The sequence below is a fragment of the Engraulis encrasicolus genome, chromosome 18 (assembly GCF_034702125.1).
Source record: "Engraulis encrasicolus isolate BLACKSEA-1 chromosome 18, IST_EnEncr_1.0, whole genome shotgun sequence".
In the NCBI taxonomy this organism is placed as follows: Eukaryota; Metazoa; Chordata; class Actinopteri; order Clupeiformes; family Engraulidae; genus Engraulis; species Engraulis encrasicolus.
In genome coordinates, this window is record NC_085874.1 from 7,134,874 (window position 1) to 7,158,809 (window position 23,936).

Sequence of the window (23,936 nt, forward strand, 5' to 3'; positions counted from 1 at the left end):
AAATATATATACTACAGCTATGCCTACATTTTAAGTGTCTCTATTTAGCAGGGGTTTTCTTGATGTACAAAACCTTTCACACTTTAGGTCACCCCCTTTAACACAATGGCATCTTTTCGTATTTCTCCTTAGACGGGGTGATCCCATTCCATAGGGTGCAGTTTGACTGAAAAAGAAGAAAGACAATAAAGGCAATAAGATAATGATGGAACAGTCAACTGAAATATCAAGTTTATGAGTAATAACACTAGCCTGGGGTGTGTTTCTCGACAACTTCGTCGCTAACTAAGTTAGCAACTTACTTGGTGGCAATGCAATTTCCCGTTGGAAACCTAGCAAGTTGCTCACTAGTTAGCAATGATGCTTTCGAGAAACAGGGTCCTGGTCTTGCCATACGTAAATTCAAGGCAATGTATGGTTAGCCCCAGCTGATGCTTATATTGTCTCTAAGATGGTAAGCTGAGAGCGGTGTTGTCAGGTACGTATATTGGTAGCAGCTAGCAGTCAACTGTAATGAATGAACATGCGAGGCATCAATATTATTAGCTCACCAGAGCAGAACAGAATTGTTGTAGAATTCTTTTCATTGGCAGTCAAACGCAATGTGCAGGGGTTTGTTGACCTATCAGCAATTGTTGTCAGTATTACTAAGGTACGGTATGCTTCTGGTTGTTTGGGCGGAAGTATTTTCTCAGATCAATCACAGATGCTTCAAAACCATTTAACAGAGTTCTATAGAAGCCTGCTGTCCATATATGTAAGTTTTCAACCTTATTTGAGAAAAGCCCCCCCTGACCAGGGGCGTTGCTAGACCTATTTTACAGGGGCACATGCCTGGGTAGTGATTTACTGTGCCCCGGTATGAGTTTAACAAAAGAAAACAACAATCTTGCTATCTTGGAGGTTAGCTCAAGTTTAGCATACAGAGTAATCTACAGAATGTGCCCAAAATAGTGTACATGCACTTCTTGCAATAATACAATTAATTTAAAAGCTTTTTAAAATAATAATAATAAAAAAAAATGTTTTGCCTCTGCACTTTGCGTGCTAGCATTATCTCTTGGTGCCCTTCTGTGCCCCTGTATAGCATTGGGTCTGCTGACGCCCCTGCCCCTGACCGAATCATAAGCCTCCCAACATCCTCTTGACCTCATCATAGGCCTGCCAATTCCCCACTTAGTATTAAAAAATGAAATAAACTAATCCCCCCCCAACCCAAACTCCAATGACGGCAAATAAAAAAATTATTCCATGATTGAAAAAAAGTTACCTTGGTGTATTGAGCCACACAATTCCAATGTGGCAGAAGTAAACGCACTCCTTATCTTTCAGATTTTCACAAGAGCAGCGTTTGTCTCTGTGGATGGCCTGAAGTTGGACCAGTGCATCTGAGCAGGGCTTCTTTTGGACTCCAGGGGCTGAGGTAGCGTCAACTGCTGCAGCATCAACTGTTGCAGAAAATCGAGGGGATAAAACACTGAACCAGAAAACAGTACCCCTTTGAAACTAACTGTAACGCACGCTATATCGTCATGTGGCTAGCCACGAATCGCCAATCAATAATCTATAATGTTCGTCGTGCCGTCACGATAAAGCCCCGTTTTTCGTGGTTGGGCCACACATCCGCGGCCAATGCATTTGAATGGGCTGTCCGGCTCGTGGTAGATTTACGATTGATGGCCCAATACAGACAGAAAACTGATTAGGGAAACATTATTAGTGATGGGATAGCCTACATTATAGCATGTATGCCCCCATCACACTGTGAAGTAGGCTAAAACAAATTAAGTTGGACAGTGTGTTTTCCAATGCAATGTTCGCTTCTCTACGCTACGCTTCTTTCTCACATTTTCCTGGCAGCTTGACAGGTCCATCAATCGTAAATCAACCACGAGTTGGACAGCCCATTCAAATGCATTGGCCGAGGAAGTGTGGCCCAACCACGAAAAACGGGGCTTTATCGTGACGGCACCACTTCCGCTATAGATTATTTTTATTTTGTGGAAACACAACGCATCTTGTGCGATAGGGCTCTTGACACAGTGACGTCAGTATGGCATGACAAGCTCAATATGATATTTATCGTTTTCTACTAAAATAGCAGACCTTACTTTTTTCAAAAGTGGGTTTTTGTTGCAGCATTAAACCTTATCGTAGACCTATCTTACTGGTACTGCGCACCAGCTGTAATTTTTATATCGGTGCTACACACCTGTGCGCACCCGTCTACTTTCAGCCCTGCTTACAAATATGCAGGAATGTGAGGGGTGTACTCACTTTAGTGAGTATAGCAGACGGGAGCACGACAAACGTTAAAATGGTTGGGTTGTAAAAATGGATAGTTAGGCTACCATTAGCACATACCAAAAATAAAAGGAGAGGTGCTTCCGGTCAAAGTTCTTAAAATAGGCCTAAATGTATAAAAGTCCAAGCATCTATTTTGAGTAATCGAAAACCAGTCCCTAAACAAACGAATGGTGTCTCACACTATTAGGCAAGTTCTGATGAGGTACACAAAATTTCTACAAATTTCTTTTGTCATAAGACTTATTTATGATATCTCAGCACTATGTCCCCTTTCTCATGGTTATGACCAGAATGCAAGCATTATTCAGCGCAGCACAATACTAAACATTGGAAGGCAATTCGAACAGTTTAGTTGATCATTTGCTAGGAGCAGTTGAAACAGCTATTTGAAGACACTTACAGTAAGGGTGTGGTCTAGATTAGAAATTCCCAAATTTAACCATGACAAGGCCAGGCCCTTACAACTAAGGCCCCCCCTTACACCGGTCGTGACACAATTTTTTTTTCTCTGTGAACCCCTTTTCACAACCATATCTATGTCTGTGTGTCAGTGCAATGGTCGTAATGTTCAGAGATGCAATAGATTATCATAGTGCAATTCTTACCAATGGGAATATTGTTTAGCTTATTTTTGTTTACATATTTTGGTGAACATTACTTATTCAATTATTTATGGGTTTTTTTATACTTTTTCTTTCAACTTGCTGTGGAGCCCCTATCACCCCTAACAACCCCAGTTGTCCTCAGTCCTCATTTATTAGCAACTGCTACTACAGTGCAACAATATCAATTCAGTGTGCTAAGGTTTAAACAGATTAGCCAGAAAGCAGTCTTTTGTATATTTGATGAACACATAAGACCAAGTTCTTTGAACTCAATTATAATAGTTCCAGATGGATAGATGTATGTACCCTGTCTTAATGTGCTTGTTATCTGTCCAAACTTCCTCATGAAGTTGTGTTTACAATTTTATTTGAATTAAGCTGAAGAACTATTCATCAGTGTTGCCTTTGTCCTTAAACATGGGACACGAGATCCTAACAAGAGCAGAAAATAGAGGAGAAACTGTCGACTACATTTAAAACATTAATTTACCCTCTAAAATGATCAGAACTTTACCTTGATTCGGTGTGTAAACCAGAGCGCTCAGAACCACATAAAAAGCCATGAAATGCATTATATTTCTCCAAAAGTGAAAAAGTATCCGAAAAGAAAAGGTCCGCAGTAGGGTGTACTTGAAAGCAATCCAGACACGGGTCAACAGGAGGAGCGTAGTTGAGAGTCTGGTGTTTGTAGCCCATATTTCTTGCACCTGGTGTTCAAGCGCACTCTCACACCCACACAGTCTGTTGTAAATGTACTCTGGGGATCTCCTTCCCTCTACAGTAAATGCACAGATGTGCACTGATGTGTGTGTGTGTGTGTGAGTGTGCGTGTGCGTGTCTGTGTGTGCGTGCCTGCGTGCGTGTGTGTGTTTGTTTGTGTTTGTGTGTGTCTGTGATGAAATGGGTGTAGACATGAGCCATTACAATTGCTGTTTTAAGGTAGTCAGACATTTTTCTTTTGCTCTGACTACGTACAGTATATCCAATTGAACAGTTCAATTATGAGTAGAGTACTATGTACATTTACTGAACATTTTCAGTCCATCTTTGTGCTTATTTGTATAACTTTCATGAAACTTAAAACATGGACGTCCAATTTAGCATGTCACAAATACATGCCAACTGCATATATGGCTAAATGAAAGGGAGATAGTGGATACAAATGTCAAAAAGTGAACAAAAAAGGAGACAAGTCCCCTTTTACGTCTTCCAGTTGAGCAGTCTCACAACAGTGTGCCTTTTACCAAGGGAAGCCCATTGTGGTAAACCCACATCCTAATTAAAGCAGTAATGATCAGTTTGAAATTCCCAGCAGAAACATCTGTGCAACAGATTTTCAGCGCAAATTCATAAAACCTGGCTTGTCTATACGATTAGCACAATATGATAAATGGAAAAGATACTTACTGTACGATGTTGTATAAGTCTTAGAGGGCACAACATAAGGGCATTCTGCATGTGATTGAAAACTATTGTAAATGGGGCCTGTAATCTGATTGCAGTAGGTGCATTTAGAGGTATTCCAAGTGAGACCGCAAAGCCTATATAGTCTTACCTCAGTGCTATTTTGCTTACTTTGACTTCTCATTAGATGAAATTAAATTTAAGTTTGCTTTAAAGAGGGATAATTAAAGGCGGGGAAACACTCAGACGGTCTTAGTCATAGAACCTCAGGCTGCAGCAACCATACATTTGAGGAACAAAAAGGCCACATGCAAAGCAGTGTATAGTCTGAAAAAAAGTCTGTCGGATTTACTTGAAGTTGCCCTCTGCAGTTTGCACAAGTTTACGTGGTGCCCTCCAACATGCCCGTCTGAAAATCTGCAGTCATGGGTAAGCGGTTAGGGCGTCAGACTTGTAGCCCAAAGGTTGCCAGTTAGACTCCCGACCCGCCAGGTTGGTAGGGGGAGTACTTAACCAGTGCTCTCCCCCATACTCCTCCATGACTGAGGGACCTTGAGCATAGTACTACCGTCCCGCCGCACTGCTCCTTTGGGGCTGCCCCCTTGCACGGGATAGGCATAAATGCAATTTCTTTTTGTGCAGTGTTCACTTGTGTGCTGTGGAGTGCTGTGTCACAATGGCAATGGGAGTTGAAGTTTCCCAGTTGGGCTTTCACTTCTTTTCTTATGTTTAAAAATGTGAATATGTCTACACCGTTACACCAGTGTAGGCCTAAAATCAGATTTTCTTATAACAAGTTTTTTTTTTTTTACACAACGCTCATTAGGTACATCAGCCAAAATTTACAAGTGGCAAGTTCTGAAAGCAGATGTCGAAAGCGGTTGGCTGACTTGTGAAAGGTAGCCTATTTAATTCACATAAAAATGTGTTGCCTACTTAAACAATTGACGTACTGTACATTAACACATTTTATTCATATTCAAAGGACCTATGCATTTTGCTTTCACTCAATGGTGGTAAAGGTCAGATTCGAATTGGAAGCCTTCTAAAGCTAAGACCAGTTCCTTACCACAATTTCTGGAAATAATAATTTCTCGCCTCCCCTCCAGTTAAATAGTTCAATTGAACCTTTCTCCTGTTCTCAGCTGTTCTCTGGCTATGCGATGCAAATGCACCTCCAAGCAAATGCAAAAGGTTTCATAGATTCTATTACTATTGGACCTACTAAATGACATACTAAAAATCTAGTAAAATCTGACTTTGGGATATGGGTTATTATAAAACAAACACTAAAGTTAGCGCTTCGTGTGTTGAGAAGCTAATACATTCATCATTAATAAGCCAACAGATTAAGTCATGGCAACAATTTAGTTTATTTTGTTTTCTTGTTTGTCAATTTTGTTTGGGGTTGCGTGGGTTTTTCCATAGATTCACATGAGAGAACCAGGAAGATGTGAGAGCATGTTTTCAAAAGTTTGTTTGCCATCATCATCAGGGATTTAATAGCGTTTATAGCGTTTTTGAAATACATTACATCATATACATACAGTTTAGTGACACTATACAGCACATAATGCAAATCCAACTATTTTTACATTTCTGCCATTTCCAGAGGATCACAAATTAATCTTTTTCTCATCGCCAAGGGGCTCTGCTGTGTTGAACTGTACCAGCAGGTGGGGTTGTAGAACAGAAATAAACTTTGCCTTGGTTCTTGGAGCTGTTAAGCATGCACGGTTTGGAATACAAACACTATAGTTAGTTAGCGCTGCTTGTGTTGAGAAGCTAATAAATTCATCATTAATGAGCCTGCAGATGAAATGGTGGCAACAATGTTGTTTATGGAGTAAGGTACTATGCAATATTCCTAATGCTCCACAATACAGTATATCATTCAGCAACTATTGGCTACTTTCCCATGTGAAGTGAAAAAATGGCCTTTAAGTAATCAGTCTTGTCAGCACTAACCAACAGTGATTGCAATTATTGATATGACTTGATGATAACCTTTTTTATTTTGTGTGTGTTGGTTGGGGGGGCTGGTTGTTAAGGGTGAGTGTGTGTGTTTAAATGCCTGAGTAGCTTTTATTGTATTTTCACCTGCCCAGGGACTGCAGATGGAAATTAGCTTGTAGCTATAATCTGGTGAAGGTCATCTCTTTACTTTTTGTTACTAATATACTTTGCACATGGTCCCTGTCAAAATAAATCAACTGAACTATGAACTATACTAAACCAACATAAACACAGAATGCATTTTGCATGAGTGAAGATGATTTTTTAAAAAAAAATGTTTTGTGATTGCATTCATGTCATTCACTGATATATCTAAGAATAAAAAAGCAGATTACTGCCAAACTACAAATATCAAAATTATGTGTAAGGATATAGATTGATTAAAGTAAATATTATTATTAAGTATTAGTATAAGGATTGACTATACTGTAGGCTACACGCTGGCAAGGGAAGAGACACTCAGTTAAATGAGATGCCATTGCTTGAAAGGATACTCTGTGACTAGATGGCAACAGACGACAGGATCCAACTTTACAACCTGGCATAAGCGACATAAAGAGGAAATTGTGTCTCATGTGCCTGTAAGTGCGTGCGTGTGTGTGTGTGTGTGTGTGTGTGTGTGTGTGTGTGTGTGTGTGTGTGTGTGTGTCAATGTGTTTTAAATCTTAAATACAGTAAGTACACTATCCCACCTGATATGTGAGAACTGGGACTTTGCTTTTTCCCTTGCATGAGTGTTGCCCTGGGGTAATCCACCTGGAGCACGGAGGGAAAGTGAAGAGCGGTTGGGTTCTATAGGCCTATATTGCTATTTTATTTTGCATATACTGTAGGCTAAGGACATGCTATTAATCCTATAAGGGGTTCAGTGATCTGGGCCAGGGTGACTTTCCCATGCTGAGAACGCTAACTTTTAATGCAACACTTACTGTACATCGGTATGTGATTATCTCAAAGCAGGGGTGAGTTTCTCAAAAGGGAAGTTGGTAACCTGTTAACAACTTCGGTAGTTGCCAATGGGAAAATGCATTGAAAACAACGAAGTAGCTAATGTAGTAAGCAACTTTGGTTTTGAGAAATTCACCCCAGAGGAGCTGTGACAAGCCTTGCCCCATGCTCTTGCCCCATGCTCTTGCCCCATGCCTGGCCCCATGCCTGGCCCTTGCTTCATGCACACACACACACACACACACACACACACACACACACACACACACACACACACACACACACACACACACACACACACACACACAGCAGAAGAGTACACATGTGATGGGAAACAAACTCTAGATGTTCAGCTTCATGTGGAAAAATCAGAGTTGTGTAAAATCCCAACAGCACCAATCTCACATTCAAAGTGGTAAAACAAAAGCTGCAATTTACTGTAAACTTGGTTCCTATAGGTTGGAGTACAGTCAAAGTTGGGACATTAGAAGGACAAGGCAAGTCTGTATTTGTAGTGAGGAGCTGTCCTGAGCTAGCCCGCAGCATTCTAAACTTGACCCTTTTAACCCATTAATGCACAGCATTAAATTTACTGAAGACCCCGTGTTACGTCATATAGTATTGTAGTACTATGGTAGTTAACTTTTCAATGTCTATTACAGTGTGTCCCTGGAGCTATGGCGTGTATTAAGACGTTAAGACACCAGAATGGCAATGACCAATTATAGTGCATTATGGGGCTATGAGGTTAAAGCTTTTGGTGGAAATCTCTAACCTGACTTATGCCATCTGGCTGCGTTTCACCAAACTCCACGCTAGCCATTCCGGTTTCCTCACACAACCATCTGAGTCTCGTGAAAGACAAAATGATTTCTGAACGAATGAACCAACCAAGACCGCCGGGTTGCATTTTCCAAAGATCGGCGTCATTATGGCTCTTCCAACACCTGTCGTTCTCAGCTGCATCACAGGTCGAGTCCAAGGTGAGGGGCTCAAGTGGCACGTCAGTAAAGATGATGGACAGATAGTTTATCCAATTGTATGCAAGGATTTTCAAAACACGTCAGTTGTGAGGGCAAGCTAAACAAGTTGGAACAGCACAGTAAATGCTGATTCATAAATTCATAAATGCTAATTCATTCTTTTCAAGTGCACTTCCTTAGAGGGATATTGATCAAAAACAGAATATTGGCCGTTTTAAAGCTTTGGTGAACACTGCAAATTATGCAATTCAGGCAAAATACTACTTGCCTTGCCCTACCAAACTGAACATTTGTTACAAAATTTTCATTGGAATTTCAGATGTAGATTTGCTTCCTCTGACAATGCACAAAATCTCACTATCACTCTGACCAAGCACCAACCAAACTGACAAACTGTTACGAAACTATTCATCAGAATTTAAGGTGTAGCCTATTTCTGCTGCTGTTAGCACACAAATACAGTAGCCTACTTCCTGTGACACTGCACAAAGTCCTACAATCAAGTCCTGTCCAAACATACACACAAAACGGACAAGCCACATCTAATCTTGGCCCAAAACTTGTGATAGCTGCACTGATCTATGTTTCCATGTATTGTCTTTTCTGTATTTGTGTGTGTGTGTGAGTGATTTGAGCTCTCTGTTTGTTCATTACCATTGACAACATAATATCGCAATGCGATTTATATATATAACACACAGTAAGCATTGCAAAATATGAATATTATATATATATATATATATATATATATATATATATATATATATACGTATATTTGGTAACACTTCCAAATAAGGGGCCATAATTAACAGTAAAGTAGCTACAACCTAATACTTAAGTAAGGGTTAATAATCATTACTTAATGCCACATTAGACACATATTAATTGTTATTAATGCATTAGTAAGCAGTTACTTAACTATTAGATAACTATTACCTTGTGTTACAAGTTAATAGCATATTATTATTTAACTAATAGATAAGTAAGGGCACAGTTAATAGTTAAGTAGCTATCAGGTCATACTTAACTAAGGACCACAATTAACACTTACTTAATACAGAAGTAAGGCATAACTAATGGTTAGTTAATACATACATATTGGATTTTGGGACCCTTATATTAGAGTTGGCTGAGGATAACTAATGGTTAATTAATAGATAGATATTGGTGTTTGGGACCCTTATATTAGAGTTGGCTGCGGATAACTAATGGTTAATTAATCGATAGATATTGGTGTTTGGGACCCTTATAATAGAGTTGGCTGAGCATACCTAATAGTTAAGTAATTCATCTACTGTGACATCTAGTTTTCACTCGTTCAAATCACTGTAATAGTGGCAACAGGAGCCATTATATAGCAAGGATTGGACGTACACTTCTCAATGATGGTGGGATGATGAGATGTAATTTTTTCATGTACCACTTATTAAATTTAATGGTAAAAACCCTACAATAAATGCAGAACATTATGAAGAGTAACAGTTTTGAAGCGAAACTAAACCATTCCTTTGTGATAATTAGGTTCATGTTTGAGAATATTAGCTCCAAGAAGAGCAGTGCATGATGGGTACGCAATATAGACAACAATAATTCGGTATTGTTTAATCATTAGATATGCCTTACTTTTGTATTAAGTAAGTGTTAATTAAGGTCCTTAGTTAAGTATGACCTAATAGCTACTTAACTATTAACTGCACCCTTACTTATCTATTAGTTAAATAATTATATGCTATGAACTTGAGACACATGGTAATAGTTATCTAGTAGTTAAGTAACTGCTTACTAATGTTTAACATGTGAATTAATAACAAGTTATATGTGTCTAATGTGGCATTAAGTAGTATTATTAACTGTTACTAAAGTATTAGGTTATAGCTAATTTGCTGTTAATTATGTTAATTATAATTATATATATGCCCCCTTACCATGTGTCTCAAGTTAATAGCATATAATTATTTAACTAATAGATAAGTAAGGGTACAGTTAATAGTTAAGTAGCTATTAGGTCATACTTAACTAAGGACCTTAATTAACACTTACTTAATACAAAAGTAAGGCATATCTAATAATTAAATAATACCGAATTATTGTTGTCTATAGATTGCGTACCCATCATGCACTGCTATTCTTGGAGCTAATATTCTCAAACATTAACCTAATTATCACAAAGGAATGGTTTAGTTTCGCTTCAAAACTATTACTCTTCATAATGTTCTGCATTTATTGTAGGGTTTTTACCGTTAAAACTAATAAGTGGTACATGAAAAAATTACATCACATCACCCCACCATCATTGAGAAGTGTACGTCCAATCCTTGCTATATAATGGCTCCTGTTGCCACTATTACAGTGATTTGAACGAGTGAAAACTAGATGTCACAGTAGATGAATTACTTGACTATTAGGTATGCTCAGCCAACTCTATTATAAGGGTCCCAAACACCAATATCTATCGATTAATTAACCATTAGTTATCCGCAGCCAACTCTAATATAAGGGTCCCAAACACCAATATCTATCTATTAATTAAACATTAGTTATCCTCAGCCAACTCTAATATAAGGGTCCCAAAACCCAATATTTATGTATTAATTAACCATTAGTTATGCCTTGCTTTTGTATTAAGTAAGTGTTAATTTTGGTCCTTAGTTAAGTATGACCTGATGGCTACTTAACTATTAACTGTGCCCTTACTTATCTATTAGTTAAATAATAATATGCTATTAACTTGTAACAAAAGGTAATAGTTATCTAATAGTTAAGTAACTGCTTACTAATGTTCAACATATGCATTAATAACAATTAATATGTGTCTAATGTGGCATTAAATAATGATTATTAACCCTTACTTAAGTATTAGGTTGTAGCTACTTTACTGTTAATTATGGCCCCTTATTTGGAAGTGTTACCGTATATTTATTTATATATATATATATATATATATATATTCATAATATTGATATTTTTGCTATGCTTACTGTGTGTTATACACAGTAGGCAGAATGACAGACTAAATGTCTATGTATTGATTTATATTTTGGCTCAGTGTATTGAGTGTAGGGCCCCCCTACAATGAGCCCCGCTACAGACCAGCAGAAGTAATTCCCCTGTCTATGTTTTGCCAAGGACCACCAAATAGGCCTATCTATGTACAATCACTGATAGGTGCCCTAAGCAAGAGACCCCACTTTGCTTCAGAAACTGTAGAGCCTACTTTTAAACTAAATCACAGTAAGTCACTTTGGTGCCAAGTGAAAGATTGGGAAGAAAACTGTCTGATCAAGACCAAAAGGAGCAGACATACTACTGACTAGTCGTAGTTGGAAAGTCTGGTTGGATCAGCTAGGTGTGCGGTGCACAAGGCTTTACTGTACTTCCGCCGCCCAGGTAGCGTTGGTCGCGCTTGGTGTACACAAGGCATAAGCCACCTGGTACTGTAAATAGGTAGCCTACACTATGCCACCTGGTACTGTAAATAGGTAGCCTACATTATGCCACCTGGTACTCTATACAAGTGACCTACACTATGCCACCTACTGTATGTGAGACCTGGGACTCTGGCCAACTGTTGCCTTGTCAACCAGTGAGGTGTGGGTGGTTAAAATGAAATACTGTGCTGTGATGAATTCTGAAGAAATGGTCCCCAATGGCAGCATTATGCAATATACAAACCTGATTGATACACACGCATATGCGTCATCATGTCATATGAGTCATATTCGGGTGCATCTATTCTAGAGAAGTACTGGTATTCAAGACTGTACTTGTCATTGTCTACTTGCCAATGATCCTGTGACAGCCAGTGATGTGGGCTGCACATGGTTTTTTGAAAGTGTTATGATCCAGATTATTTTAACAGTTTTTCAATACTGTAGTTTAATTTGTGTTTGGGTGGGAGACGTGACGCCTTGTTTTTTCGTAACATTGGTTAAAAGCCTACAAAACTGTTATTTTCCTTTAAAAAAATAATGTCAATGAAAGAAGATGTGGTACATTATGTTTCATATTAGTCTTAGATGAGAAGAAACATTTTTGTTAAGATTTATGTAAAGGTTTATATGTCATAATGTGTCATGATACTGTATGTCATCATGAGACTGAATAATAATGCCATCAGCCAATAGTAAGAAATACAAACTTGCCCTTGATATCTGCCACACAGAGAAACATGGAAGCAGGCCTACCATGTGTTTACGGCAAAGGGGCTACACAGCTTGCTATCTAAAGAGGCCATAAATCTGGTTATTTACAGTAGTCTGCTGTAAAGGGGATACACTGGGTAGTGTACTGTGAGTGGGGCTATGAAGCTATTATCTATAGTTATGGCTACACAGCTGTGTATTTACAGTAGCCTACTGTAAAGGGGCTTGTACAGCTTGTAATGGCATATTTTCTTTGAAATGCCAAGTGAGGACAAAATACATGTCCATTGAAGCAAAGTTTCTTAACTGGTGAACACAAAAGTGGGTCGCTGAGGGCTCCTGAATTGGTTGTGGAGCAATATATAAACTTTTATTGTCACAAAATTGAAACAATGTTGTATGGAATAAATGGATGTGATGTCCATGAGAGAGTGAAACATGCATAATCCTCCTCTCCACTGTAGTTGATATATGTTATATGTCAGCATGTCATTTCCATAGCTGGTGCATATTATCAAACAGATAGATCTATTTATGATAATTATTTGAAGATTCCAAAGGCACGAGAACTGGGTCACACACATCATGAAAATTGTGGGTCCCAAGCCTATTCCAGTTAAGAACCATTGCATTGAAGCACCCCCGGCAATCCATTGCACAACACAGTTGTGTGTGTGTGTGTGTGTGTGTGTGTGTGTGTGTGTGTGTGTGTGTGTGTGTGCGTGCGTGCGTGTGCTTGTGTGCATGCATGCCTGTGTGTGCCCTCAAGGATGTCTGTTGTCATCTCATCCTCACATCAGCAGGTGGAGTTCGCAGGAAAGTGTTTGTGCGTTGCAACATCACAAGGTGGAGTGCAGAGTATATATATCACACAGCTGTGAGCTGACACTCCACTCATCATCTCCACACACACCTGGTAAGTTTTATTTTTTTATCATTATCTTTAAGTGGTCATTACTTCATTCACAAAAAATGTTTCATACCGTTATGCCTCTATTAGCCTAATTAACTGTTTTGGTATGCGGTCCAAACTTGATCGCTTTAACACATTGTGCTGCATGTTATACTGAAAATTAGAATCCTCTATATGCATTTCATAGTTGCACTGCTAGATGAGATGCTTCATCTGTATCATATTTATGCAAGGTTCTCATTGGAGTGTAAAGTGATTAGCGTAAAGTGATAATACCAATACTATATATTCTATTCTACTCTATTCTTCTGTTATCCATCTACCACAGATTAATGTGTTGTGTAATGTAATGTGTTTTTCTGACCCAACATGTGTTATGTTCCTTTCAAAGCAGCCAATCAAGAACCTTAGTGTTCCTTTTCACCAGCCAATCAGCATCCTCACTGAAACCATGTCTCAAAGCAAAGGTAAAAAGTGATAACATCTTGATACCACATTTGTGTTCAATGTAAAAAAAAAAAACAATATTCATAAAAAGTGTTTTGTATTGTATTGTGAGAATGTGAGAATGCTGTTCATTGACTTCAGTTCAGCATTCAATACCATAATACCACAACAACTCATCAGAAAACTGGACAAACTAGGTTTCAGCACCTCCCTCTGCAACTGGCTGCTGGACTTCCTGATGCAAAGACCACAAGCAGTACGGGTAGGGAACAACACCTCGAGCACCCTGACCCTGAGCACGGGGGCTCCGCAAGGCTGTGTTCTCAGCCCCCTGCTGTTCACGCTGCTGACACACGACTGCACAACGACCCACAGCACTAACCATCTAGTGAAGTTTGCGGATGATACAACACTGGTGGGCCTCATCACCAAGGGCGATGAGACTCACTACAGAGAAGAAGTAGACCTGCTGGCCAGATGGTGCAAAGACAACAACCTCCTGCTGAATGTCAACAAGACCAAGGAGATTGTTGTCAACTTCCAAAGGGTCCAAAAACAACTGCCACCACTGACCATCGACGGCGATGCTGTGGAGAGAGTGAGCAGCACCAAGTTCCTTGGAGTGCACATCAGCGACGACCTCTCTTGGACCACCAACACTACATCACTGGCGAAGAAGGCCCATCAGCGTCTCTACTTCCTGCGCAAACTAAAGAAGGCAAGTGCTACACCCTCCATCATGACAACATTCTACAGAGGAACCATAGAGAGCGTCGTGTCCAACTGCATCACAGTGTGGGGAGGAAGCTGCACGGAGAAAAACAGGAAGACACTCCAGCGTGTTGTGAACACAGCGAAGAAGATCATTGGAGTACCACTCCCCTCCCTGCAGGACATTTACACCACACGCCTCACCCGGAAAGCACTGATGATCATCAAAGACACAAGCCACCCTGCACACAAACTGTTCAGCCTCCTGCCCTCTGGAAAGAGGTACAGGCGCCTCCGTTCCCGTACCACCCGGCTGGCGAGCAGCACAATGCACCAAGCGATCAAGATGCTGAACACTCAACCCACTCTCCCTCCACTGTCAGCCTCTAGCCAGCAAGGCCACTGACAATCCCTCCCCCTCCCACTGTCAGCCTCTAGCCAGCAAGGCCACTGACAACCCCCCCTCCCCATCCCCCACCACCATATCTGCGACTGAACATTCCACCTGCACTACTATACTTGTGACTGAACTTTCAACCTGCACTAACTCAAAACATGCACACACACACACACACACACACACACACACACACAAGCACACTGCACTTTCTGCACTAAACCCAACATACACACACTGACACACACACACACACACACACACACACACACACACACACACACACACACAGACACACGAACACACACACAAGACGCACACCGCACCTTCTACCTGCACTAAACACATACACACACACACACACACACACACACACACACACACACACACACACACACACACACACACACACACACACAAACACACACTGCTGCTGGTGTACTTGACAGACCTTTTTATATTTATTTTCTTCAAAATGCTACTATTACCATGTCAGAACGCTATAAAGGACTTTTTTTAGGAAAAGCACAAAAACACAACAAATACCTCTTAATGTATGTCCTCTACAAGTCTTCTGTTGTCCAGTCTTGCACTTTAAATGTCTGTATGAGCACTGTCTATGTCCATACTGTCTTAAGTCCATGTATAAGTACTGTCTATGTCTATACTGTCTATGTCCTTACCTTAATTAGTCTATGTCTGTATGGGAAAGCAAGAAATGTAATTTCAAATTCTTTGTATGACCAGTGCATGTAAAGAAATTGACAATAAAACCTACTTGACTTGACTTGACTATTGTATTGGAATATTGTGCAAGATCTGTTGTATTAACACAGGCGGACATGTCTGTAATTTTGCCACACAGATATGCAGACCTTCTCACCGGTGCTTTCTCCGAGCTTCATTGCGGACCTCCTGCCTGCTGCGGAGAGGACTGCACTGCTCTTCCAGCTGTCTTACCTCTACCTGGCCGGATTCACAGAGCTGGAGAAGATGATTCGAGAGAGAGCGCTGAGCGCCAGACTCCTCTTTGTGTCTTCAGAGAAAGTCATGTTTAAGGTAAAGAGACACGTCAACCAGTCTAGTTGCTTGAAGCATCTGAAAGATTATACGACTTACAGAAGCTTAATAAACCTCATGCCCTTCTGTAAAAGTGACACTTCACAGGACTTATTTAAAGCTTAAAAAGCCACAGTTCCACTGGAAAAGTACAATTTTCAACACAGCACACACAACACAATTGCATTGGTGCCCCATCCTATACAAGGGGGTAGCCTGTCAAGTCCCATGTTGCCTTTTACACTCATTCTTACCGTGTTAGGGAATACCAGTGAGCACCCCTAACCACTTAGTGAGATGCATACTCTTGAAAACAAATGTTTAAGGTGATTTTTAAGAACTTATTTGGACATGCCTTTATTTTAAAGCCAATTGAGACAGAATAGCTTTATTAACGGACACAGCAGCAGCAAACATCAAAAAGACGGTGAGGTGGATATCAAAACATTGCAGAAAAACCAGAAAAGGGCCTTAAAGTTCAAAAAAGGTTGGGGAGTCGGACTGTAGATCACAGTGGTGCTGGTTCACCCCCACCCTTACCAATCCCTTCCTCCCTCCACGGCTGAAGTGCACATTGATGAAGACACCTATCCCTGCACTGCTCCAGGGATTGTAACCAATACCCTGTAAGATTTATAAGTAACTTTGGGTAAAAGCATCAGCTAAGTGTAATTTAATGTAGTGCACTGGTGGGTCGAGACCCAAAAGTGGCTTGGGGACGGGTCCTGGGTGGGTTGTGAAGCAGTGGTGTAAAAAATATATTAATTCACCCTTTTATTGCCAGTCCCGAAATTGAGGTCCTTTTTTAGTTATGACTGTGAGGTCCATTGATTGGGATTTAAATGTATAGTTAGGCTTGAATTTGGACTTATTGACTACTGTGTTTTACTACTGTCATTGAGCACCCGTAATTTTACATTTTTGAATGCCATACCTTACGTCTCGACCCACACCCGTAAAATGACGTTTTCATTTTTGTTTTCTAAACATTCTGAAAAGGGTGAGGTACTCAATGTATTAAATGTTTGCCTGTACTCTTTCTCAGTGTCTGTGCACCAGTGACAACCTGGTGAAGACCCTCTTCCCCATTCTCAAAGTAGCTGTGCAGAAGTGCAGGGTAGATATGGCGAAGACGTATTTGGCAAAGGCCCAAGACTGGATTACGGAGATCATCGAAGACGCTCAGAAGATGGTGGACGGGTATGTGTTAAACAAGTTGTTTAACCGGTTTGAATTCCATGGGACATTTACAACACAATATTTTACTTTTTTAATTAGCGCTGTGCATGTCAGCTGCTGTTATACATCTTTGGAAAGGTCTCTGTCTTGTCTTGTCATCAATACCAATAATTTTATATTTAAAGAGACACTGTGCTTACAGTTCACAAGTGAAGAATATGTGATAATGTCACTTTTACATCCATTTCCTGTCGGCTAATATTGAGGCAGCGTGATCTAATGTCCGTTTTCACACGTATTTTGCATGCAGTAGCTCACTTGAACACAAGTTACGGTATGCAGACGCTATGCAGGTTGCAATGCTGACACAACCTGAGAAATTGCATAGGTCTGTGACATTGAGAGACATCCAATGGCAGATTTTCTTAGGAATGCCTCATTGGCTATGTGCCCCCTAAACGATACCACCACCAGTAGACCTATTGTTAGTGTTCTGATAGTTCTGCAACAACTTTGTGTGCTTACTCACACACAGCTGTATGCTTACATGAAGTCACACTGCAAGTAGCCTATATTCCTGCCTAAATCTTTGTCTTTGCTTTCGCAGGTATACAAACGAAAACAAGGAATTGAGTAACAGCACTAGTACCATCTACGAGAAAAAAGAAGAGAAGCGCGTACTTAATGAGAAGATGAAGGCCGTGGACGACCAGCTAAAACAATTCAAAAGTCAGCTGCAAACAATTGATTCACAAATTGCGTCTAAACAGCAACAAGTAAACGGAGCATCGGGCAGAGTTGACCAACAAATTTCGCACATGGCTTCGTGCGACAAACGGTTCGCTGCCAGAACCACCTTTTGCTTCGGCTTCATCTCCTGGACCTGCGGGCCCTCTGACGCTGAGATAGCGGCCACGCGCAACTCCAACAGGGACACCCTGAACCAGCTGCACCAGGTGTTGCAGGGCCACATGCAAGAGGTCAGAAACCTGAGACAGAGAGAACAGCAGGTTCAGACTAATCTGATGGCCAAGAAGATGGAGCTGGTGGATTTGGAACTGAAAGACGGTAAGGTTCAAACAGATGATTGTGTCCACTGAGTGCAGATACATGCACTGAGTATTATGTTTTCAAGCAAAAAGATGTCAGTGTTCGGTTTAAAGGTGCACTGTGTAGGATGGTGGACAGAGTAGGTATTGCAACTACGCTGCTCATTGAAACTGTATTTTTCAGGTAAAATATTTATTTCTGGAAATTCAAAGTGGTGTAAATGGAGAAGATATGTCTTTGCACACAATATGTCTTTTCAGTTTCCTAAGAGGAACCTCCACATCCATGTTGACCACTGCTTGACTAACTGGTCTCTAACATGAATATGAATCTAATATGAACTCCTATAAACAAGGTGGCGCCAGGCGGAGTTTTATTTCTAAACTGTTTAGCCAATACCTTTAAACATGCTTTATATCTTCATCTAGGTTCAATTCCCTCTCCGGAGCACCTTGAGGAAGTGAAGTATTGTCTGGTCAGAATTCAGAGTGTTCTGGTCCAGATCCTGAGGTTCTGGAACCATGTTTCAGAGATTCTGAAGAAGCTGGAACAGCAGACATTTGCTGGGACTGACCTGCTGGAGGATCTGGAATTTTTCAAGGAGATCTACCTGTACTCGATCTGTGAAGCGGAGAAGGTACGCAATTCCTACACATGCAGGGAAAATAATCTTTTGAAACGTACTGTATCTCCTAAATAAACATGTACTTAAGTTACGCTCATTTTATACCATGCTGACTGAAGCAAATTCAATTACCTCCCTGCAAACTATTAAGTTTCAACTACAAAAATGATAAAACAGGAATGTGTGACCTGTATAAATATTGCCACATTTCAATAGAAACTTCAACATTACAACCAAAATGTGACAGGACGGTTGCTCTAAAAGCAGATGAATCAAGTATATCTGAGTAACATAAAGGAAAACGATCTGGGGCTCTGAGGGGGGGAAATTAGGTTGCGCAATATCCACAAAACAAAACTTGCCATTGATTTGCACTAAATCAGTTATTTTGTAATGTCCATTGTGATACAGTATTAGCTAATTCAGTTGCAGCACCATTTCAAAGTTTTAAACAGGGGTGTAGGCAGGGGGTGGGTCAAGGGGGTAGTATAATGTAGTTTTCATCATAATTTAGGCCCAATTTGCAAAAATGAGAAACGTGAAAAACGGACGCCAAATGCCTCTATGGCAGTGGTTCACAATCATGGTGGGCTACCCCTCACAGGTTGAGGATGCAGAATGACTTACAGGTTACTTACTGTCTTAATTTCAAATTCTGATTTCTGATTTCTGTCTTGATTCCAGGCTTGGCGGGCATTTGGACAGTCCTGCATGAAGTCAAAAGAAATTTTCGACTTCCAATCCAAGGAAGCCTACAGGTTCCTGGAGACCAACCCTGCATCAATGTCTGATGCCCAGAAGCAGCAACAGATCTTTGAAGTGAATCACAGGCTGAAGGAGTTGTACCAAAAGCCAATTGAAGACAGCAACAGCGTGACCTACTAGGCTACTGATAGCATTTAATAGGCAGCACTGGGTATTGCTGTGATAGCACAGCATTGGCCTACTACAGCCACTGTTCATTGTTTTCTCCTGGACTATTTGTCATGTGTTATTTTACATTCTGTGACAACGATAAACATGGATTAAAATAAAATGTGGCCCTAAAAAGCAAAATGTGTGCAGTTATTGTGCTCTGTACTTGACATTCTCTGCTAATGGATGCACTTCACCTGATTTAACTCATTCTAATTTAGTGGTTTTCAAAGTGGGGGCCGCTAGATGTTGCTAGGGGGACCGTGGCAGATGAGCAATAAATAATTGAACAAATCTACCTGTATAACATATACCAGAAATAATCTACAAACTGTAAACAATATTCCCCATAGTTACGTATTATTAACTGTATTAGTAAACTGTAATCTATTGCATCTTTAAACATGACTGTTCTCGTTTGTTGTTTTATACATCCCAGTGGAGCACTGACTCACAGACCTACCGTAGACTATGGTTGTGAAAGAGGGAGCACAGAAAAATAGTGTCATCACCCATGTAATAGAGGCCTAGGCTGGAATCTACGGGTATATAGGGTTTGGGAACCCCTGTTCTAATTCACCCCTCACCATCAACTCACATTCTATCCATCGATAACCATCCCTTATAACCATCTCCTTTAATAAATCTGTAATCAAGAGGAAGGTGGATGGTCACAAGCCATCAAACAAAGCTGAGCAACATAGATTCTTGTCATAAAGTCATTCAATAATGTGAAAGACAGATGGAGAACATGGCAAGACACATGAAAGTTGGCTAAAGGGCCCTGCTGTGGTCTAATGGTAGGGCACTACTAGTTACTACACTGACGATGCGGGTTTGATTCCGGCCCGGGTCATTTGCCAATCCTTCCCCATCTCTCTCTCCCAACTTGCTTCCTGTCTCTCTCACACTGTCCTATCGCAATAAAGTTTAAAATAATAATAATAATAATATTAAAGTTGGCAAAAGATTTGTTTTGATACCCCCGTTACTGAAGTCCTTCTCTGAGGACAAAGTCTCAGCGGCACACTTCTTCTCTTCTCCGTGGCCGCCCCTGGGGCCAGGGTGTAGATGGAACGGAGCTTGCCGTTGAAGTGGTGGTTCGCTATTTTAGACATTAAGCCCTGTTTGTGTGACTTCTGGGGTGAAGTAGACATGTTCTCATCACAATTTTGACATTTGGTGCTGAACGGAGCATTTGGGTATTCAAGCCTGCAGCCCCCCCCACCTTTACATTGACTCCAATGAAGCACTCAAGCAATCGATCATAAAATGGCATTAAACTTTCGTTTGCAGAGATATGAAACTCACCGAGTGGTCAGAGGTGGGCAGCGATACGTTGGCTCGAAAATCACAGCGAAATACGCTTCCAGAGAAGATATATTATCATTATTGTCTGTCTTCATTGATTGTATTGATTTGACTAGTATATTACTCCGTGCGACAGGGAATGGGAGTGCGTTTGACTATCTATGGTTTGTATGCAAGCTGTAGTTTTTGTAGCCAGTCCCGCTCAAAGATAACCGTTCTACCTCGCTCCTTGATGTCTACATAAACAACACACTATTGCTACCTACTGGCTGGATGTCTACTGCTATTCAACGGCGTCTGGGGAAAAGTAGGTCCACCAAATGCTAAACAACAGTTAGAAGGCATATTTCGCTGTAATTTTCGGGTCAATTTATCGCTGTCTACCACTGACCACATGGTGAGTTCCTTCTCGAACGAAAGTTTAATGCCATTTTATAATCGATTGCTTGAGTGCTCTATTGGAGTCAATGTAAAGGTGGGGGGGGGGCTGCAGTCTTGGATACCCAAATGCTCCGTTCAGCACCAAATGTCAAAATTGTGATGAGAACATCTCTACTTCACGCCAGAAGTCACACAAACAGGGCGTAATGTCTAAAATAGCGAACCACCACTTTAAGACCCCGGACCAGGCGTTCTCTGGGCTGGCTGCTGGAGGTGTAGAGGGCTTGGGGCTTGCGGACCCCACTTCCGATGCTCTCTAGACTGGCTGCCGGTCCATTGTGCAAGGCAGTCCCCGTAGACCCTCCCGCTGTTGCAGAGCCCCTGTAGAGTGCCAGCTACAGCAACCTTGCATCCTGGAAGGGTAGTTTCACCTGATAGACCACCTCCCCCATGCGCTCCAGGATGTGGCAAGGACCCACTGGGATGGGCGGAGCGTCTCTCCTGAAAGCCAACTTTGCAGGTGTTCTCAGCTCCAGACCCAGCGTGAGGAGAGCAGGTGTACATGCAGAGGACTTCTGGGTCGCTGTGCGGCATGCCAGTAAAACTGAGTAACTGAGTAGCAGTGCATGTCCCAGTCCAGCTTATGGTTGGAATTCAGTAATAACTGTTCCACCAGGGTGCGACTGAACCTCTCAACTAAGCTCTGAGGGTGGAGAGGTGTGGTGCGGGTCTTAGTGATGCCTAAGCGGAAGCACATTGTGGCAAACACCTTTGACTGAAAGTTTCTCCCCAAGATCACTGTGGATGGATTCTAGGACTCCCAACCAGCCAAACAACACAATGATCTGTCCGATAGATGAGAGAACACATGAGCACAAGCTCTTGAATGCAATCGCATAAGTTTATGCTGTGTTTGCAAAGTGTGGAGGCATAAACATAGCAAGTGACGTTCAGGGCCGACGCTAGGCATAAGCAGACAAGGTGGTCGCCAAGGGCGCCAAATGTCTGGGGGGCGCCAGGAATGTCTGAATGTCCCTCAAAATTAGAACATCAAGTTGAATAAAATATTAAACTTTACATTGACAATGATAATTCATGGGCACTCACTATGTATGTAGGGTACTAGATCAGCAGTGCTCGATCAGAAGTACTCTACTGAGCTATGTTTACAAATGCCATATCTAAATGCACAAAAAGGAAAGAGGGTGCTCGCCTAGGGCACCAGAATGACTAGAACTGGCCCTGGTGATGTTTATGTAGGCCGGAGATGCAGACCCTGTGCCTGTGTTCTTACTTCATTCTACTCCAGTTTCTGACAGGCGGTGTCCATTTTTTAAAGCCTTTTTTTAAAATCCAGCTGTACTTACACACACACACCCTCTAGTGGATGTTTTGCATTACAGCTGCGGTCCATTTATGCCACCAGAGAAAGAAGCGTGAGTCCTAGGGGGCCTCCTTTATAAGCGCCTCTATGCAAAAAAAGTTGCGGGAAGCAGGGTGAAAGTTGTGATTGCAACATTCCTTGCTAAAGTCGTGATTTATCAAAGTGTACTTTGTTGTCAAAAATCTATATGTTAGTGTTAGAACAGTAGATTGAAATTGTTTGACCAAACCCCAATGTGCAGTTAAGCTAAAAATATTGATAAAGATATTGACAATAGTTTCCCTTCCTCTGTCTCTGTATCTCTCTTTCTCTCTTTCTCTCTCTCTCTCTCTCTCTCTCTCACTTGCATGCACGCACGCACGCACGCACGCACGCACGCACCTACGTACGCACGCACGCACTCACGCACACCCACCCACACACTCACACACAGACACACACACACACACGCACGCACACACACACACACCCAGAGTTAAAAACTAACTAACCAACCGATACATGGTACATGAACATGACACATATCATATGAAGTAGTCTGGATTTGGGTGCGGAACATAATGAATCCATGGATTCTAGTTTCAGATGGTATCTCAGAATCTGACACGCGTTTTCTTTTTGGATGACTGGTCGACAGAGTCTCATATACTTGGAATATTCATTGACTGATCAACATTGACTTTATAACGACTATTGAGGGACAAACTTGGGAGGAGCACGGCACTTGTGCTCGCATGCCTAATCAAACTCCACCTTAATGAGAGGACTGAGCACAAAGTGTGCTCCGTATGTTTTAATAAACATGAATATTTTTGTGCATTGTAAGATACTTTTGCCAGGTTTAAGGAGAGTTTTTTTGCAAAGCGTTATATTGCTTGGTTTTCATGACTTCCAATGCTCTGATGGGCGGGCCCAGGCTATGAGGCCCTAGCCTGATTATCATCGACTTTCAAATCTCTTCGAGAATTGGTCTGACCAAGAAGAGCATAACAATTGACATTTGCCAAACTGCATGGTTGACCCTAGAAGCAATGCTGAAGGTGTTGGATAAGGGCACGGCCTTAATTTAGCCTATGTTTCACTGTTAGTTTCATTTATGCACAAGATGAAATGTGCAGTGACAATCTGCAAGGTCAGTGAACCTATCATAGCCATAAAA

At 41.1% G+C, this 23,936-nt stretch overlaps 1 protein-coding gene across 1 annotated transcript; it reads left to right on the plus strand.

Annotated features, from left to right (window-relative positions):
• Positions 1-13,254: 13,254 nt before the first annotated feature.
• Positions 13,255-19,671, plus strand: LOC134468758 (uncharacterized). The gene is made up of 7 exons (XM_063222633.1): positions 13,255-13,321; positions 13,710-13,785; positions 15,739-15,932; positions 16,978-17,132; positions 17,719-18,179; positions 18,590-18,798; positions 19,471-19,671. Exons 2-7 carry the CDS (start codon positions 13,770-13,772, stop codon positions 19,669-19,671), a joined length of 1,236 nt encoding a protein of 411 aa, XP_063078703.1. The 5' UTR covers positions 13,255-13,321; positions 13,710-13,769.
• The last annotated feature ends 4,265 nt before the right edge of the window (positions 19,672-23,936 follow it).

Coding starts and splice junctions, on each gene's coding strand:
- LOC134468758 (XM_063222633.1), top strand. Junction 15,933..16,977: donor CAGAGAAAGTCATGTTTAAG/GTAAAGAGACAC, acceptor ACTCTTTCTCAG/TGTCTGTGCACCAGTGACAA. Junction 18,799..19,470: donor CGATCTGTGAAGCGGAGAAG/GTACGCAATTCC, acceptor TCTTGATTCCAG/GCTTGGCGGGCATTTGGACA.